The sequence below is a fragment of the Convolutriloba macropyga genome, chromosome 15 (genome assembly GCF_964194025.1).
Source record: "Convolutriloba macropyga chromosome 15, txConMacr16.3, whole genome shotgun sequence".
In the NCBI taxonomy this organism is placed as follows: domain Eukaryota; kingdom Metazoa; phylum Xenacoelomorpha; order Acoela; family Convolutidae; genus Convolutriloba; species Convolutriloba macropyga.
This window is the reverse complement of record NC_134482.1, coordinates 27,454,588-27,475,659: the sequence shown is the minus strand read 5'-3', so window position 1 is coordinate 27,475,659 and position 21,072 is coordinate 27,454,588. Positions and strand designations below refer to the sequence as shown.

Genomic DNA, 21,072 nt, shown 5'->3' with positions numbered 1-21,072 from the left:
ATCTTTCAAAAAAGGTGCTTCGTCGATACTCTTAAAGTAGTCAAAACAGATAATCTTTACTTCTCTTCCAATCGTAAGAGACCACGATGAGACCAATAGTAGCTAGATTATCGCCTCTCGAGTAAAAAAAACCTGTAATAAATATGAGTCTCGCTCAGAACATTTCGGAACTGTTACACAGATGAGAAATGAACTGTTGAATTGAAAGTGACACGTCGATTTGAACTTTTAAACTATTGGTATTTAACCTTTGTGAAATCATGGCGTGATGTGGAATTTACCTCAATATTTGGTATGTATCTTATTGTAACTTTGTTTGAACCACTTTTTCGAGCAACGCGCTTAATAACAAGTGCTAAATTAACATCTTAAAGCTTGTTTTTCTCTGTTAAAAGTTGAGTGTAACAGGTAGATTGATTCCGAAGATACAGTTGATATTAGCCTTATATTGAGTCATCCCACATTGAATGATTAAGGCGTAGAGCAATCTGCGGATTGAATCTGACAACACCAAGTAAAAACCGTTCTGGCTCGAAATATTTATTCATACTAAATACCAAAATCTATGTCGTTAAGAATATGCAGGTTTTCCATTTTTGGGACTTGGAGTTCTGCTTTTACTTTTACTCTTTCCTCCTTTTCTGCGTCTCCGACTATCATGATTAATTTTCGTTTTCACTTCAGGTGATTCGACATCACTTTCACTTTTTTCTTCTATTTCCGCATTTTTTAACTGTTTCTCATTAGATACAGCTTCACTTTTCAGTTCTTCGCTATTATGATTCAGTGTTTCTAAATTTGTGCCGTTTCTCGATTGTTGATTTCCAATTTTTCCTTCTAAGCTGTCACTATTTTGTGTCTCTTTCTCACTATTACTCTTTTCTGCAACCTTTTCAGGTTCAACGGCAGATCCATTTGAAAGTTCATTGCCCTTTGTAACATTTTCAGGTTCGTTCACAGATGTTTTGTTCACATTTTCTACTTTTTCAGTGTTTTTTTCAACATCATTTGAAAATTCCGAAGACTCTTCTCTGGCAGTATGGCGATTTGACCTCGGTGACCTCTCTTTACTTCTGCTGTTTGATGACCGATCGTTACTATGACCTTGGGATCTTTTTCTATCTTTCCTTTTCCTTTTATGTTTATGATGTCGCCGGCTTCCTTCAGGAGAACGAGATTTGGATTTCGACGTAGAAGGTGAACGCGACCGGGATGACTTGTGTTTGTGTTTTCCATGCTTGTGATGATGTTTCCTTTCTGGAACAAACAAAATGTTTTAACCGGAAGTTCTTAAATTCTAAACAAGATGCTCAAAATTACGCTGATTTGTTGAGCTGCTCCAAAAAAGAGTTAGAAAACCAAGAAGGAAATGTTAAGATGTAGCAAGAGCACCTTATTTACCCGTAAAGTTTCTAACCAGATAAAAAAGCCGATAATACTCTTCATTTTGAGTGAGTAGCTTATGAAACACTGAATGAGACAAACTGCTTTGACAACAGATCTAAGATGAACTTCTGTAAATAACAAATCAATAACGAGTGTAATAGAAAGGCAGAAAATCATTCATCAACAAATACCAAAAACATCTAAAAAAGGCGGACGAATGGAATTCTAGCGTTCATAAAATGGGGTTCTAACAGAATTCGGGCCCCTGAAATGAGTGACCAATAGATATGACTTATAAGAATCAATATCTTGATTCGCAAAATGTGGTTTCCCATGAAATCAATTTCAATTAAGTGATCAATAGTTAGCCTCAATGCTACTCACTTGAGGGGCTCATAATGCAGTTAGAACCGCTTTTTACGAAGGCTGCAATTGATCGCCCTCCTCCTTTTGTTTGAAAAATGATTCGGTTATAATCGGCTTCACACTCGTTATTATGATTATAAGACTAACCGTCGGCCACTTAGTTGCAATTGATTTTAAATAAGGACGCCACATTATACGCATCAAGATTTTGATTCTCATTAATGACAGTACAATTTTAACACACAATTTATGTAATGAACTGTAACTACTACAAATAGGCTTTTTGGGGTGGCCATCTAGAAGCTCGCCAAAGTAGAAAGCCCAATTCAACTACTGTAGCAATTAAAAATGACATGATACAAACTTAAGAACCGTATTGCTCAACCTCTCTATTGCAAAACTCATCTGCGGGCAATCCTTAAGACCTAAGTCAGGTCCACTACAAACAGTCAACATTAAAAAATTTTTAAATTTAAACAATGGAGGAAAGAAAAATCAAACAAACAATGAGAAAACTTAAGAAATAAGATTCAGAACCAATTCATGAAAAAAAATACCCGGCAGATTGCCAGAAAACAGCCGCCGTTGATTCCCATAACCAAGATTGGGATTGAAAGAAGAGAAAAAACTAGAGAAAAATGTTTTTCGTACAAAAAATGTTCAAGTGCAAACTAATTTGATGTCATTTTGGAGCTGAACATACTCCTGTTTCGTAGTGAGACAACATAGGAACACGTATCAATAACAGTAAGCATAAGGGATTGTAACTAAGAACAAAGTTCAAGAAACGGGCATTGTTCGTTTTTTAACACTGACTCTGTTCATTTTGAATAGCTTTGCTGAGCAACTGCTGTCTAATAACACTTTTAACAGAAAGAGACAAGAGCGAAACTAGCCTAGAGAACTCAAATAGATTTCGCGCAAAATGTTGCACAAGCTGTGAACTAAGAGGAAAAGAGAAAAATTTTTATTCGACGAAGTAAAAAACATAGCAGGACAAGTCCTGAAATACAATTCAAAGAACTGCTTTAATTTATGACCTCAAAATCAATTACTCCGCTTTAGCAGGCAAATGAGAGCTGTTAGTAATGAGATTAAGCAATAAAACAACACAAGAACAACAAAAACAAGCAAGACTAAAAATGCAACTTTTATTTTTTGAAAAGACAGGATCAACATCAAAAAACAACTGCTACGAACTGCCAACTATATTCCTCTATTTCTCATTAGCAACCTGTCATTGAATATCGATGAGTCCTTTCTCCAATAATATTAAAGCATAAGGCAAAAATAACCAAAAATGGCAATAAAACTCGCACAAACGTTTTGAAAACACTCAGTATAAAAGTCACAGAACGTAACAGCTACAGAAGGATGCAATTATATCTATCAATTGCGTCCTCAATGACCACTGTTGAGTTTAAACCTTTCATCAATGAGAATAAGCGATAAGACAGCAATAAGTACAAACAATACTAGCAAAACTAAAAAAAAAAATCACCAAGATTTTTTTTAAAACCAACAAGCGTATGAGCCACAAGAAGCAATAACTATGAACTGAAATAAATTGCTTTAATTTTTAGCAACCAATGAGACCTGTTAAAAATGAGATTAAGAGTTAAGACGACAAAGTTGAAAAAGAAAAACTCGCATTAATTGGGTTTTATTATGCCTCATTAGCAACAAATCAGACCTGTCATTGATGATACTTAGTCATAAGACAGCAGATAATTTTAAAAAGGGTCAAAATCTAAAATTCTCTAATATTTTATAACAAATAGTGGCAAAGTCATAAAAAATTTTAGCTGACCCTTAATGAATTCAAGCAAAGGCAAATAAGCACAATTAGAACACATACGCACCGTATTAAAGGCATTGAAGGAGAGGAAACTCTAAAAACAGAAATCAAATTGACGCACCTGAAAAAAATCCATCTCAAAAACTGCCAAATTGTTGAAACAACATTTTCTCACTCCACTTTAAAGATATTTTGAAAAGTCACACTTCAAACCTACTCGATTTTTCTCACCCTTTACTATTTCAATGTGACCAAAATCACCACTCTATTTTGACTTCTCACTGACGTGAAAAAGCCAAAAAAAAGCGTCAACAGATCTTAAAAAAGACATATCACCAATACCATTCAAATTCCTTGAATTGTAAAAAAAATTAGCAGCGCTATAATAGCCGGCTGAGAAGCTGAGGCGGCTATTAACAATGTCTTTTACACAAAAAAAATATTCTTCCCGAGAATTTTCAGTATAACACACGCACTTCTTAGAAAATTAATAATAAAACCAAACATTGACTCATTTCCCTCAGGCAGTATCTGTTAATCGGCTTCTTTTGACGATATGTCCAATCACCACGGCGAAAACAGCCATAACAAGATATAGCAAAATACATAAAATAGACTAGCATAACTAAAAAAACGCTGAAACTATGTTAGAGGGTTGTAGCGGTTTCGAAATAACATCAAGAAACTTAGAAAGTTATTTCAGTAAAGTTTCAGAGAAGAAAAGAACTTAAATTTGAACAATAGTATTTGCTAAAGTTCTGAGAGTCGATGTTCCTCTGTATTTTAATGACCAATTGGGGCTCTATACATAACCGACTACCGTCTGACGAACTGCTCTCGAACGACAAACGCGGGTTAGATTTGATTGTAGCTAGCTTAAAAAGAGAAGCTAGCCTCTACGGGCTAGGATATAATCGTGTGTGTTTGTGTGTGTGTGTTGTGTGTGGGGGAGGGGGGGGGGGCTAAAATAAAATGAATAGAAGGGCGCCCCAAGATCACCCTTTAAAAAAATGAACACCCGCCGTTCCAAGCTTTCTTCAAAAAAGCTCTCTTCAAAAAAGAGGGCAGCTCACAGACCTAATACTCTTGTGCTTCACCAGTTAATCCCATTTTTGAAGACGGAAAGTCAACTTAAACTCCAGCGACGAAAAAATGTTCTCGCTTAAAAATCCATCCGAAAAACCTGTTTAAATTCCATGCAGACAATTAGAACACAGTAGGACTTCAACGAAGTTCAATACACAAGACATTGTTTTTTCAGACCTTATTACGAATAATGCGACTTTAATAAAGAAACCTTGTTGTCCTTCAAAAAACTGTTAGATACTAGAGACAATTTGAAATTTCAGCCACTAAAGTTAATCAATGATATATTCTGATTCTTTTCATTGAATTTCCGATGGTGTTAAAACGAGGGATACAATAGATAAACATAGCTGGCAGATTGTCAGAAAAAAGCCGCAATAGCTTCGTAGATGTGGAGTCTAAAAAAACAGTAAAAAAAGACAGACGAAAAAATTTCGTCTTTTCATTGAAGGCTGATATGTTATATTTTGCTTGAGAATCTGTATAAGTTTTTGCTTCCTCTATTAGCTGCTCTCTAATAACCTTCATTTAGAGTGACACACACACATTTGACATTATCTCTTTGAATTAAAGTAAATAAAAGTCAATTTCAAAGTGAGGAAGTCAGTTTTGTGAGTGAGGTAGGTCAGGAGTGACCAAAAATTTAATCACGCAAATGAACAAAAAACTCGCTCCACTAATAGGGAAAAATGACGTCACGCACAAAATTCAGTTGAGATTGCAAGAACGAATGAACAAAAAGCAGATTTGAAGTAGTTGTGATGTCATATGGTCGTAACAAAAATCGCGACGAAATAAACATAGCAGGACAAGTCCTGACGTATAATTCAGAGAATTTTCATTGACTAAACAGAAAACTAGACCTAGAACGGACTATGACCGGATTGGTAAAACCATTTAGAGAAAAATCCGATCAAAAAACGAAAAACAGTAAAAATCAAAGTGAAATTGCCGCAAGTGAACAAAAAACCACTAGCGAGAAAAGCAACTTTTGTTCACAATTTTCTCACTCTACTTTCAATTTAGAGCGGAAAATTTTGCGCCACAAAACCAATCGCTTTTTTACTACACTACTTGTTTCGGCGTGACCAAAATCACTACTCCAATTTGACTTCAAAAATCATGAAAATGTGTGAACAGATCTTAAAAATGAGCGCCCTACAATTCAAACTCCTTGAATTGTAAAAAATCAAGAGAAGGCCAATAGTAGCCCCAGCTATCGCTGTGCGGCTATTAATAAAGTAATCAACAGCATCAAAAACATTGATCACGTTGGTTTATTATCTGTACAAAAACTAAACCGGAAAGGTTGATTTTAAGACAAGGTCAACTAAAATATTTTAGGACAAGGAATGATTTTAAGACACGGTCAACTAAAACATTTTAACACAAGGGTTGATTTTAAGAACATAGACGGCAGATTATCGGAAAATAGCGGTGATAGACGTTTTTGGCGCTCCATAAATTGAAACAACTAAAGAAATAAGATAGACAGATCGAACATCAGTCCTTCAATAGACCACTAGATATTTTGTTTTAGATTCGGATTGTCAATTTTATGACACATACGGTCTATAAGGAAAAAACCCTAAAGAAGCTCATTCAAAATTGATATTTGAAATGAAAAACTCAAGACTAACACTCAAGAATTAGGGCATATAGGTTTAGCACAAGTTAGATGCACACTATTGATCTTTAACTGGTAAATGTTCATAAAACTTAAAGTTCCCGATGTGAGTTCAGAAGTCATTTTTTGAGTGAGGTAAGTCACGCAAGTGATATAAAAGCAGAAATGACGTCAAGTACATGAAAATTAACTGCAAAGCAGTAGAAGTCACTGAATTCATTGAGAAAGTCAATTCCAAGAAGTCAGGTCGTAAGAATCATCGATGGACACGAATTTAAAAAATAGGAAAAAACCTGACGTAAAAATTAAAGAATTTTTACTGGCTAAACCAAAAACTAGACCTAGAAAAGACTATTAGTGAATTGGGAAAACCATTTCTCAAACATTCAGATCAAAAAAATATTAAAAAAAACAGAAAATCAATGTCAAAATGCCGCATGTGAACAAAAAACCACTAGCGAGAAATGAAAATTTGGTTCAAACAAAATCTAGGCCTACAATGAACAATGAATGGCTGGGGGAAACCATTCAGAAAAATCCGATCTATCAAAACAAAAAAAACAGTAGAAATCAAAGTGAAATTGCCGCATGTGAACAAAAAACCACTAGCGGGAAAGCAAATTTTTGAATTTTTGTTAAAAAACCATTTTCTCACTCTGATTTATAATTAGAGCAAAAAATTTTCACGCCGCAAAACCACTCGCCCTGTCACTCCACTTCCTGTTTCGGCGTGACCAAAATCACGACTCCAATTTGACTTCAAAAATCATGAAAATGATTGAATAGATCTCTTTAAAAAAAAAGACAGCGCCCCAATACAATTCAAATTCTTTGAAATTTTAAAAACAACGATGTCCCCAATAAGAGCCGCTATCGCTTCGCGGCTACTAGCAAGGTCAACTTAAAAATTTTAAGTCAAGGGTTGATTTTAAGACAAGGTCAACTAAAACAAAACAATAAAAAAGATGTAATGCGTCTTTAACAAGAACAAATTTTTGGTCCTTTCAGAACCACACCAAGTCTGTGCTCAAAAACAATTCACAATTTTGAACGTACACTTCATTTTAATTTTGAGATTAAGAATGGACTAATCCATGTGACCGAGAGTTGAAAAAACTTGAAAGCTCAATTTTCTAGTTCATCACTACGTTTCGATGCATCGATGCAGACCTTCATTCGCATGATAATAGAACAACAGAAAATTATGCAAGAGCTCACTTATATACAGCTGCGCATCCTAAAACACTTTGTAAAAAAAATGGCAAAAGATTATACACAAAAAATTTTTTGCAAGAGCTTTGCCAGATAGATAACAAGAAAGTTTGACAAGGGTGTGTACAGGAATGGCTAAACATTGCAATTAAATACAAAGATAGGAGTGCATAATATCTACCATAAATGGCCATTATATTTTATCGATGGGGAAAAGGAGAACGAGCTAAAGAAGTTACTCTTAACATTACAATTCTCTGTTGTGAGGTTAGTTAATGCCCAACATTGCCTTCTAATAACCAATGTAAGTCGCCATCTGTGTTTTGACTTCGCCACATAAAAAGAATGAAGTCATGCTTTTGATTTAAGAAGGAAATGCTGTCTGGAAACCAACAAAATTACCCCTAAATCAAAGATAGTTGAAGAGATAGACGAATATCGGGATTGAAACAGAACAAAAATAGAAGAGATAGGAATTGACAGAAATTTTTAGATACTAGAGACAATTTGAAATTTCAGCCACTAAAGTTAATCAATGATATATTCTGATTCTTTTCATTGTATTTCCGATGGTGTTGAAACGAGGGATACAATAGATAAACATAGCTGGCAGATTGCCAGAAAAAGCCGCAATAGCTTCGTAGATGTGCAGTCTAAAAAAACAGTAAAAAAGACAGACGAAAAATTTCGTCTTTTCATTGAAAGCTGATATGTTATAATTTGATTGAGAATCTGAATCAGTTTTTGCTTCCTCTATTAGCTGCTCTCTAATAACTTTCATTTAGAGTGACACACACACATTTGACATTATCTCTTTGAATTAAAGTAAATAAAAGTCTATTTCAAAGTGAGGAAGTCAGTTTTGTGAGTGAGGTAGGTCAGGAGTGACCAAAAATTTAATCACGCAAATGAACAAAAAAACTCGCTCCACTATAAGGGAAAATGACGTCACGCACAAAATTCAGTTGAGATTGCATGAACAAATGAACAAAAAGCAGATTTCAAGTGGTTGTGATGTCATATGGTCGTAACAAAAATCGCGACGAAATAAACATAGCAGGACAAGTCCTGACGTATAATTCAGAGAATTTTCATTGACTAAACAGAAAACTAGACCTAGAACGGACTATGACCGGATTGGGAAAACCATTTAGAGAAAAATCCGATCAAAAAACGAAAAACAGTAAAAATCAAAGTGAAATTGCCGCATATGAACCAAAAACCACTAGCGAGAAAAGCAAACTTTGTTCACAATTTTCTCACTCTACTTTCAATTTAGAGCGGAAAAATTTCGCGCCGCAAAACCATTCGCTTTTTTACTACACTACTTGTTTCGGCGTGACCAAAATCACTACTCCAATTTGACTTCCAAAATCATGAAAATGTGTGAACAGATCTTAAAAATGACAGCGCCCTACAATTCAAATTTCTTGAATTGTAAAAAATTAAGAGAAGGCCAATTACAGCCCCAGCTATCGCTGTGCGGCTATTACTAAAGTAATCAACAGCATCAAAAACATTGATCATGTTGATTTATTATCTGTACAAAAATTAAACCGGAAAGGTTGATTTTAAGACAAGGTCAACTAAAATATTTTAGGACAAGGAATGATTTTAAGACACGGTCAACTAAAACATTTAACACAAGGGTTGATTTTAAGAACATAGACGGCAGATTATTGGAAAATAGCGGTGATAGACGCTTGTGGCACTCCATAAATTGAAACAACTAAAGAAATAAGATAGACAGATCCGACACCAGTCCTTTAAAAGACCACTAGACATTTTGGTTTAGATTCGGATTGTCAATTTTATGACACATACGGCCTATAAGGAAAAAAAGCTCATTCAAAATTGATAATTGAAATGAAAAACTCAAGACTAACGCTCAAGAATTAGGGCATATAGGTTTAGCACAAGTTAGATGCACACTATTGGTCTTTAACTAGTAAATGTTCATAAAACTTGTGAGTTCTATGAAACTTGTGAGACCAAAATCACGACTCCAATTTGACTTCAAAAATCATGAAAATGATTGAACAGATCTTTTTTTAAAAAAGACAGCGCCCCAATACAATTCAAATTCTTTGAATTTTTAAAACCAACGATGTCCCCAATAATAGCCGCTATCGCTTCGCGGCTACTAGCAAGGCCAACTAAAAAATTTTAAGTCAAGGGTTGATTTTGAGACAAGGTCAACTAAAACAAAACAATAAAAAAGACGTAATGCGTCTTTAACAAGAACAAATTTTTGGTCCTTTCAGAACCACACCAAGTCTGTGCTCAAAAACAATTCACAATTTTGAACGTACATTTCATTTTAATTTTGAGATTAAGAATGGACTAATCCATGTGACCGAGAGTTGAAAAAACTTGAAAGCTCAATTTTCTAGTTCATCACTACGTTTCGATGCATCGATGCAGACCTTCATGCGCATGAAAATAGAACAACAGAAAATTATGCAAGAGCTCACTTATATAAAGCTGCGCATCCTATAATACTTTGTAAAAAAAATTGGCAAAAGATTAGGCACAGAAATTTTTTTGCAAGAGCTTTGCCAGATAGATAACAAGAAAGTTTGACAAGGGTGTGTACAGGAATGGCTAATCATTGCAATTAATTACAAAGAAAGGATTGCATAATATCTACCATAAATGGCCATTATATTTTATCGTTGGGGAAAAGGAGAGCGAGCTAAAGAAGTTACTCTTAATATTACAATTCTCTGTTGTGAGGTTAGTTAATGCCCAACATTGCCTTCTAATAACCAATGTAAGTCGCCATCTGTGTTTTGACTTCGCCACATAAAATGAACGAAGTCATGCTTTTGAGTTAAGAAGGAAATGTTGTCTGGAAACCAACAAAATTACCCCTAAATCAAAGATAGTGGAAGAGATAGACGAATATAGGGATTGACACAGAACAAAAATAGAAGAGATAGGAATTGACAGAAATTTTTAGATACTAGAGACAATTTGAAATTTCAGCCACTAAAGTTAATCAATGATATATTCTGATTCTTTTCATTGTATTTCCGATGGTGTTGAAACGAGGGATACAATAGATAAACATAGCTGGCAGATTGCCAGAAAAAGCCGCAATAGCTTCGTAGATGTGCAGTCTAAAAAAACAGTAAAAAAGACAGACGAAAAATTTCGTCTTCATTGAAAGCTGATATGTTATAATTTGATTGAGAATCTGTATCAGTTTTTGCTTCCTCTATTAGCTGCTCTCTAATAACTTTCATTTAGAGTGACACACACACATTTGACATTATCTCTTTGAATTAAAGTAAAAAAAAGTCAATTTGAAAGTGAGGAAGTCAGTTTTGTGAGTGAGGTAGGTCAGGAGTGACCAAAAATTTAATCACGCAAATGAACAAAAAAAACTCGCTCCACCATAAGGGAAAAATGACGTCACGCACAAAATTCAGTTGAGATTGCATGAACAAATGAACAAAAAGCAGATTTCAAGTGGTTGTGATGTCATATGGTCTTAACAAAAATCGCGACGAAATAAACATAGCAGGACAAGTCCTGACGTATAATTCAGAGAATTTTCATTGACTAAACAGAAAACTAGACCTAGAACGGACTATGACCGGATTGGGAAAAAAATTTAGAGAAAAATCCGATCAAAAAACGAAAAACAGTAAAAATCAAAGTGAAATTGCCGCATGTGAACCAAAAACCACTAGCGAGAAAAGCAAATTTTGTTCACAATTTTCTCACTCTACTTTCAATTTAGAGCGGAAAAATTTCGCGCCGCAAAACCATTCGCTTTTTTACTACACTACTTGTTTCGGCGTGACCAAAATCACTACTCCAATTTGACTTCCAAAATCATGAAAATGTGTGAACAGATCTTAAAAATGAGCGCCCTACAATTCAAACTCCTTGAATTGTAAAAAATCAAGAGAAGGCCAATAGTAGCCCCAGCTATCGCTGTGCGGCTATTAATAAAGTAATCAACAGCATCAAAAACATTGATCATGTTGATTTATTATCTGTACAAAAATTAAACCGGAAAGGTTGATTTTAAGACAAGGTCAACTAAAATATTTTAGGACAAGGAATGATTTTAAGACACGGTCAACTAAAACATTTAAAACAAGGGTTGATTTTAAGAACATAGACGGCAGATTATCGGAAAATAGCGGTGATAGACGCTTGTGGCACTCCATAAATTGAAACAACTAAAGAAATAAGATAGACAGATCCGACACCAGTCCTTTAATAGACCACTAGACATTTTGGTTTAGATTCGGATTGTCAATTTTATGACACATACGGCCTATAAGGAAAAAAAGCTCATTCAAAATTGATAATTGAAATGAAAAACTCAAGACTAACGCTCAAGAATTAGGGCATATAGGTTTAGCACAAGTTAGATGCACACTATTGGTCTTTAACTAGTAAATGTTCATAAAACTTGTGAGTTCTATGAAACTTGTGAGACCAAAATCACGACTCCAATTTGACTTCAAAAATCATGAAAATGATTGAACAGATCTTTTTTTAAAAAAGACAGCGCCCCAATACAATTCAAATTCTTTGAATTTTTAAAACCAACGATGTCCCCAATAATAGCCGCTATCGCTTCGCGGCTACTAGCAAGGCCAACTAAAAAATTTTAAGTCAAGGGTTGATTTTGAGACAAGGTCAACTAAAACAAAGCAATAAAAAAGACGTAATGCGTCTTTAACAAGAACAAATTTTTGGTCCTTTCAGAACCACACCAAGTCTGTGCTCAAAAACAATTCACAATTTTGAACGTACACTTCATTTTAATTTTGAGATTAAGAATGGACTAATCCATGTGACCGAGAGTTGAAAAAACTTGAAAGCTCAATTTTCTAGTTCATCACTACGTTTCGATGCATCGATGCAGACCTTCATGCGCATGATAATAGAACAACAGAAAATTATACAAGAGCTCACTTATATAAAGCTGCGCATCCTATAATACTTTGTAAAAAAAATTGGCAAAAGATTAGGCACAGAAAATTTTTTGCAAGAGCTTTGCCAGATAGATAACAAGAAAGTTTGACAAGGGTGTGTACAGGAATGGCTAATCATTGCAATTAATTACAAAGAAAGGATTGAATAATATCTACCATAAATGGCCATTATATTTTATCGTTGGGGAAAAGGAGAGCGAGCTAAAGAAGTTACTCTTAATATTACAATTCTCTGTTGTGAGGTTAGTTAATGCCCAACATTGCCTTCTAATAACCAATGTAAGTCGCCATCTGTGTTTTGACTTCGCCACATAAAATGAACGAAGTCATGCTTTTGAGTTAAGTAGGAAATGTTGTCTGGAAACCAACAAAATTACCCCTAAATCAAAGATAGTGGAAGAGATAGACGAATATCGGGATTGAAACAGAACAAAAATAGAAGAGATAGGAATTGACAGAAATTTTTCTAAGTTTCGAAATTGTTCTAACTCAGTGTGCAGTTTCAGTTAGATTCTAAACATATACTTAATTCAGCTTGTAAACTGAAAGGTATTAAGGTTAATACTAATATCAGCCAGTTATCGCCCAATGAACTTTGATAACCTAATGCACCATGGCTTAATGAACGGGCTTCATCGGTTTATCCCGTTTTTGCTCGTGTGACATCGGCCGTATTCACTATATTACGTAACTCAATGCGAGAAAGAACTTGAATTCAATCAGTTGAAACAATGAGTGAGATGAGTCAGAAGTCAAGCGTGAAAATTGTGACCTATGTAAAACGAAAAGCGTGATCAAAAGGTAAAGCGAATTAAAAAAACAAACCGACTAATGTCGGAAGAATTTCTCTCGAACGACAGGCAGGTGGAAAAACATTTGACTACGCCGCGATTCGAACCATTGACCTCCTGCTCCCCAACCAGAAGCACTACCAACTCGGCTATTTGTCCCTTCTTGTTGCTACGCTGCAACCGTTTTTATATTAGCAACAAGCTTTACTCCGGTGGGAGAAAAGTAGAGTCGCTCAAAAAAAACGCAGGCGTGAAAAGTCACCTGAGAAGTCAAGATATGCTATAGAAGAAAAATGCAAAAACAGTCAAGCAAAAAATTTGGATAAAAAAGACCAACACTTTTGCAATCAACTTCGTTCAGGAGCAATTAAACATAGCAGGACAAGTCCTGACGGACAATTTAAGGAATTTTCATTGACTAAACAAAAAAGGACTTAGAACGGACTATGAATGAACTGGAAATACCATTTAGAAAACAATCAGATAAAAAATTGAAAAACAGCAAAATCAATGTCAAAATGCCACATGTGAACAAAAAACTACTAGCGAGAAAACGAATATTTGATCAAACACCATTTTTGCTAACTCTACTCTTAATTTTGAGCAAAAATTTAACGTCGCAAAACCACCCGCGTTTTCGCTCCACTTCCTGTTCGACTTCAAATATCATAAAAATGTGTTAACATATCTTAAAAAACAGCCAGCAGATTGACCGATGGAGACAACGAACTAAAAAAACCTAGCAGGACAACTCTTGAAAAATGAATCGAAGAATTGCATTATTTATGACCTTAAAATCATTAACTGCACTTTGAAAGGCGAATGAGAGCTGCTACTAATGAGACTAAGCAATAAAACAACACAAGAACAACAAAAACAATCAAGACTAAAAATTCAACTTTTATTTTTTGAAAAGACATGATTAACATCAAAAAATAACTCTACCTATGAACTCAAACTGCCAACTATAATCTTGCATTGCTCATAAGCAACCTGTCATTAAATGTCGACGAGTCCTCTCACAAATAATATTAAAAGATAAGACAAAAATAACCAAAAACAAAAAAAAAAAATTGCACAAAACGCAACACCTACTAAAGGATACAATTACATCAAACAAAATAGTCCTCAATGATCACCCTTAACACCTGTCATCAACGAAATTAAGTGATAAGACAGCAATAAGTACAACAAATACTAGCCAACTTAAAAAAAAACAAGATTTTTTTTAAAAAAAAAACGAACGAGCAAGCGTATAAGCCAAAGTATCAGCGTATAAGCCAACGTATCAATGTCATAGAAAGCACTAGCGTTGAACAAAAACGACTCAATCGATGAATTTAACTTCCTTTAGCAGCATCAGAGACCTTTCCCCAATGAGATTAAATGATAAGACATCAAAAAGTATAAACATTGCAGAACTCAAAAATTCATTCAATATTTTAGAGAAAAAGTAGTGTCAAAGTCATGAAAACCACTAGTTATTAACTTGAGCTATTAATTAGGTTCTTTTATGCCTCATTAGCAACCAGTCACACCTGTCATTGATGATAATAATTGATACAACAACAGATAATTTTGAAGAAGGGGCAAAATCTAAAATTCACTAATATTTTATGACAACAAATAGTGTCTAAGTCATAAAAAGTTTTAGCTGCCGCTTAATGAAATCAAGCACAGGCAAATATACAGAAGTGGAACAGATATGAACAATCTTAAAGGCACTGAAGGAGACGAAACTCAAAACAGAAGTCAAATTGACGCACCTAAAAAATCCATCTCAAAAAACCGACAAATTGTTCAAACACCAATTTCTCACTCCACTTTAAAGGTATTTTGAAAAAATTCACGCCTGAAACCTACTCGATTTTTTCTCCCTTTACTATTTCAGTGTGACCAAAATAACCACTCTAATTTGACTTCTCACTGACGGGGAAACAGTCGAAAAAACCGTGAAGATTTTGAAAAAAAGACAGCGCACAATTACAATTCATATTCCTCGAATTGTAAAAACCACGATGTCCCCAATAATAGCGGTTATAGCTTCAGGGCTAATAAAACATACCCGGCAGATTGCCGGAAAATAGCCGCCGTTGATTCCAATAAGCATGATTGGGATTGAAAGAATAGAAGATATTGAAAAAAAGATCTTTGTACAAAAACATTTTTTAAGTCCAATTTATTTTGATGGTATTTCGTAGTTGAACATACTTCTGTTTCTTAGAGAGAGGTTACAGGGGCTACCATCAATACCAATAAGCATTAGAGATGGTAACTAAGACTTATAGGAACGACGTTCAAACAGCGGGCATCTAAAATTGGGCTTTATGGGTTTATCCCGTTTCTAATTCTGACTTCAATTTTTTATACTGACTCTGTTCATTTTGAATTGCTTTGCTGAGCAACTGATGTTCAGAGAGAAACTAGCCCAGAGAAGTCAAAAAGATATCACGCAAAATGTTGAAAAAGCGGCAAAATGAGGTAAAGCGAAACATTTTTTTATTTGACGAAGTAAAAAAAACATAGCAGGACAAGTCCTGAAATACAATTCAAATAATTGAATGAAAAACTCAGACGTACTCTACCTGACCAGCAGATCAATTCAACAATTCCACCCATAACACAAACAAAATTATCTCGAAAATTGAGAAATTAAAATAATCAAAACTAAACAAAATAAACTCATTGCTAAAACTCTAAGCTTTCAAATCTAAGGCAAATTTTTTTCCCTTTAAAAATACTATTTCAGAAATATTTTCAAAATCAATTTTTGTTTCGGAAATCGGTCCAGTATTATATCTGTAAGACCTGAAAAATATTCATTGGCCTTTGAAGATCGATGATTCTCTCGATGACCAAAAAATATAAGAAAAAAGAAATCAATTACAAATTATCAGAAAATCTTGCTAAAAAAATCGTGATATAAATATCTTCAGAATCATTTCTATGTCTCTAGAGGCTATCCAGTAACCCAATTCCAAGATTTAAAAAACTTATGGGCTCATAGATCGATAGGCAATAATTTTCAGAAAAAATTTCAAACTTCAAAAAATAGAAATTGCTTCTATAAAAATGTTGAAAGCCATTCAATTGCCCCCTAGCTTTTAATAGTTATTTAATAACATAATATCAAACACTGGATGAGGTTACCTGTCTACTGAGACAAGAAATAATAGATAAAATACAAATGTTTTGAAAAAACTTGAAAAAAATTGCTAATTTTATCAAAACTTTCAAAAGTCGAAAGGTTAAATTGTTGAAAACAAATCCATTGAAACTTAAAAACCATGCAGTAACATTTTTATCAGAACGTGGAAAAGGTTTTCTCGCACTTGAGAATGGACGAATATCAAAAACTGACAAAAAACTTTGGGAAACCTTAAAAAAAATTGCAGATTTTAATTAAAAAAAGACTAAAATTCGAGACAGTAAAATGTTAAAAACCATTCCATTGTTACTGGAAACTACGAAGTGCCCTATTAACAAACCTCAAAAGAGATTGCCTGGTACTTGAAGCTGGAAAAACTGAAAAAATGACGAAAATTTTCAAAAACCTGAAATTGCGAATTTTGTTAAAAAAAATTGCTAAAATTTGTGATATTCATAAGTTGAAACCTATTTCATGGCAACTAAAATTTTTTCATAACTTATCATCCAACCGCTAATGAGGTTTTCTGGCCTCTGGGACTCAAACAAGTTGAATATTGACAATAAATGTCGAAAAATATGAAAAAATTGCAAGCTTTGTCAAAAAATGCTAAAATTCATGATGGCAAAAAGTTGAAAACCATTCCATTACCACTAGAAACTATGCTGTAATCTATCATCAAAACCTTTATCAAACTCTAGAGGAGGTTTCTTGGCACCTAGGGCTAAAAAAACTCAAAAAATGACAAAAACTTTCAAAAAACCTGAAAAAAATTGCAAAAATTAGTATCCTTTCGCGAGTTTGTGTTTGTAGTACCAAAACTTATAGCTCATAAAATGGTCATAAACAGCAATTTTGTATCGCAAACGACCTTAATCAACTTTTAAAAACTTCAACCTAAGACTAATAAAACAAAGAAACACAAAAAAATCCCAAAAACTTGAAAAATTGCACCATTTGAGCCCAAAAACTCCTAAAAATGACCTTTTAACCTTAAATTAAGGCCATCCCAGCAGCTGCACCACTATTAGCACTTGAAGGACAACTAAAGCCCACTTTGGGCCTCTAATGAAACTTAATGCCCGCTGGGCTTTACCTGTTTATCCCGTTTTGAACGATCTAAGTCATTGAAAAATGTGTGAACACATCTTAAAAAAAAACAGCGCACCAATACAATTCAAATTCTTTGAATTGTAAAAAAAATAGGAGCGCTATAATAGCCGGCTGAGGGCGGCTATTAAAAAGACAGCGCCCTAATACAATTCCAATTCTTTGAATTGTAAAAAAAAATGAGAGCGCCTAAATAATAGCCGTTAGGAGGCTGACGACGGCTATTAATTAGTATAAAAGTAAAGCAAAGAGGATTAATACGACCCACAAACAAAGGAAAACTAATAGTCCTGTTCAACTTTTTCAGCGAAGTAAGAAGTTATGAACCCTTTGGATGTTTTTCCACCACAAATTTAGCAACTTTCACAGTGGGCGTCTCTTTCTGGGTGAGTTGGAACAGATATTTGTCATCATCTGTCGGTTCCAGATATAACAGCTCTTCTTTCACCTCAGCTTCATCTGTTGCGTCGCCATGCGTCATCGGTGGATTGACACCTTAAAAGATAAAAAATACTATGAAAAACGGACTGACGTCGGAAGACTTATCTCGAACGCCTGGCAGGCAGACTCTGTTTCCTAATGATAGGGCACAGGTATTAAAATCAATACCAATGAGAATTAATTTCACTTTGTAAATGAGACTAACTAGAACAAATTGAAATATCGGGCTTCTGGAACAGCAATACACATTTCACCTGGTAACTGAGATTAATTCGTACAAAGTTGAAATACAGGTCATCTAAAACAGACATTGATGGGTTCTTCTCGTTTCTTTTTGTTTCGTTTTTCCATACTGTCTCAACTAATTTTACATCTCTTTCCTTAACAAGTGCCGTTTAAAAACCTTTTCAGCATACTGAGAGAAGATTGAAATTAGCCTAGAGAAGCAAAAAAAGATTTCACAAAAATTGAAAAATGCGGAAAAAAGGAGAAAAAAAATGATTGACGAACTGAGCAAATAGGACAACTGACGGAAAAGGAATTGAATGAACATAGCCGGCAGATTGCCGGAATAGCTGCAAAAGAATAGACCTGCGTGCCATATAGAGATAGAAACAGATACAGATCTAAATTGAAAAAAAAATCAACGCCACACAAAAAACTATTTAAAAAACATTCAGCGATAAATTTAAAAAAAAGTTAAAATTCATTCCGCAGAAGCCTCTTATTAGGGACCTTTACTGCACAAATGAGTTCCTTTGACCTTAAACAAATTCAAACTAAACTTAAGTTTTAAAGTGCAAAAGTCATTTTGAGTGAGGTAATTCACGTATGATCAAAATCTAATCACGCAAATAACCTAAAAACTTTTGCTAAAGCGAGTGAGAAATGACGTCACGCGCGCAAATGCCGTTAGTGAGAGGAAGAAGTCATTCAGAAAATTTGACTTTTTCAGCTTTGCTGTGTGAACAAATAAAAAACGAAAAAAGAGCGTCAGACAACGAAACAAAAAAAAACCAAGAGCACCGCAATATAACTTCGCTCAGCTTACAGCTTCGCAGCTATAAAAAACATTTCTTGACCTGACCAGCGGAACAATTGTGGGTCAAAATCGTCGACCAGACCAGAACATTCTACAAGAAAGCATCGAATAAGCTGCGGGGGCACAAATGGAAAAGATTAGAAAAAAAAAAACAAAAATAAAAAACTGCAAAATTCACTACAATTCCACAAAAAACTGTAAATGTCATTACCATTACATACAACTAAAAACAGACAATAAAAAATACCTCGTGAGACATCATTGCAAGAGACCTCTATGAACTATGACAAACATTAATTTAGTTCCCAATTGATTAAACATAACCGACTAACGTCGGGCGAATTGCTCTCAAACGACCGGCGAGAGGTTGGCTTGGTCAGTAGCTAGCGACGGGGGGGGGGGGGGGGGGGGTGCACCGGGGGCTGATGGGGGCAGCACTGGGTGGGGGGGGGCAAAAGCGCGATGGGGGGTGGAGCCAATAGTGGGGGTGGGGGTCAACAAAGGGGGGGGGGTTTGAACCTCTAAGAACCGCCCCTCACACCATAAGTTTAAGTATAAGTCTCCAAGACAGTTTGAGCTGAAACAGACCTGAAAGGCTCTAAGAGCACATAACGCCCGCTGGGCGCTACCTGTTTATCCCGTTTTTGAGGACGAAAAGTCAAAAGCGTCAGACGAAAAATTGGTCAAGCGAAAAATCGCATAAAAAAAAGACCGACAGGACTAATATAATTGCTACAAACTTCGTTTGAGAGCAATTAAAAAATCAAAAACGGCCAAAAAAGCCTGAAAAATAGAACTGCAATTTTGAGCCTGAAATTTTTAGCACAAAGACGCCAGGAGTGACCTTTGAAGTAATGCCTTCCTATCAATTTAATCACATTTAATACTTGCGAAATAATTTGGACCTTCTATGAGACTGAATGCACACTGAGCTCTAATTGTTTATCACGTTAAGTTGTAGAAAACATAACCGACTAAACGTCGGAAGAATTGCTCTCGAACGACTAGAGGGAGCTCTAATCAATTGCAGCCTGCTTAGTGGGAGGGGAGCCTAAATGGGACTAAGAAGCTCAATAGTGGGCTTCAAATAACCACATTAGAGGTTAACATATACCACTATTAAGATTTAAAGTGAAAAATGGAACCAATTTCGGCGCACTTTTCGTTTGCCACCAATTGCCGCCAATTGAGTTCAGCTGCTTGAAATTGTGATTGAGAGAGAATTTTAGATCACGCGAAACGCAAAAAGTCAAGGGCGTAAAAGTCACTCGAAAAGTCAAAATTGTCAAGCGAAAATTTTGCATAAAAAAGACACACACGTTTACAATAATTGCTATGAACTTCGTTCAAGAGCAATTAATGATTAGGACCACAACCTGATTTACAATTCAAAAATGGAACCAAACACCTGAAGACCTTGACATGAGTTGCAGAACTGATCAATGTGTTTTCAAAAGCAATTATGTGTTACTAAAACCTACACAACAACCCTGCAGAAAACTTTAAACGCAATTTACGAACCCTTGTCACTCGAAGAAGGAGACAAATTTCAATAATTGTGAAAAACAAAATCATTAAAATTTTGTTTTTTAATACTACCAAATAATTCTTTAAACCAGGTACTCTTTTTTTCAGCAAAAGTTGAATGGTGACAAACAATTAACCTGTAGACTAGGCGACACTTTCCTGGACCTATAAGGCAACCATTTAAAAAAAGAGAACGAAAACTGGTTGAAAATTATTACAACGATAGAGAGCAATGTAAAGCACCCAAAAAAGACAAGGTCAATAAAATACGACGAAAAAGTGAAATGAGTCAAGCAACAAAATACACAAATTTATAAGGTACACACAACTACGATAATCCCTTAAAACTTCCATCGCGAGCGATTATTAAACTGAAAACTTACTTTTCGCCAATTTTTCCGCTGGCTCTTCAAACTGCGCCTCATACTCATCAATCATCTTTCCGTCGAGAGTGACTTGGAAATCATCATTCACTGACATGTTTCTGGAGGACAAAACTGTTTCTCATTTATAATGTGATATTTTTACGCCTATAGAATGTTTTATACAATGTCCTCGCCGATCTTTTTCATTAAAG

General features: G+C 34.9%; 1 protein-coding gene across 1 annotated transcript; it reads right to left on the bottom strand.

The window, feature by feature from the left end:
• Positions 1-524: 524 nt before the first annotated feature.
• LOC142354236 (uncharacterized) lies at positions 525-21,014 on the bottom strand. The gene is made up of 3 exons (XM_075406489.1): positions 20,879-21,014; positions 17,813-17,980; positions 525-1,257 (listed from the first exon to the last, which is right to left on the bottom strand). Exons 1-3 carry the CDS (start codon positions 20,973-20,975, stop codon positions 572-574), a joined length of 951 nt encoding a protein of 316 aa, XP_075262604.1. The 5' UTR covers positions 20,976-21,014; the 3' UTR covers positions 525-571.
• Positions 21,015-21,072: the final 58 nt, after the last annotated feature.

Bases quoted from the DNA above. Each gene is read 5' to 3' on its own strand.
- LOC142354236 (XM_075406489.1), bottom strand. From the start codon at position 20,975: ATGTCAGTGAATGATGATTTCCAAGTCACTCTCGACGGAAAGATGATT. The intron at 17,981-20,878 runs GTAAGTTTTCAG...TTATCTTTTAAG, and splicing joins AGCGGAAAAATTGGCGAAAA to GTGTCAATCCACCGATGACG. The intron at 1,258-17,812 runs GTTCATAACTTC...TGTTTGTTCCAG, and splicing joins GGTGGAAAAACATCCAAAGG to AAAGGAAACATCATCACAAG.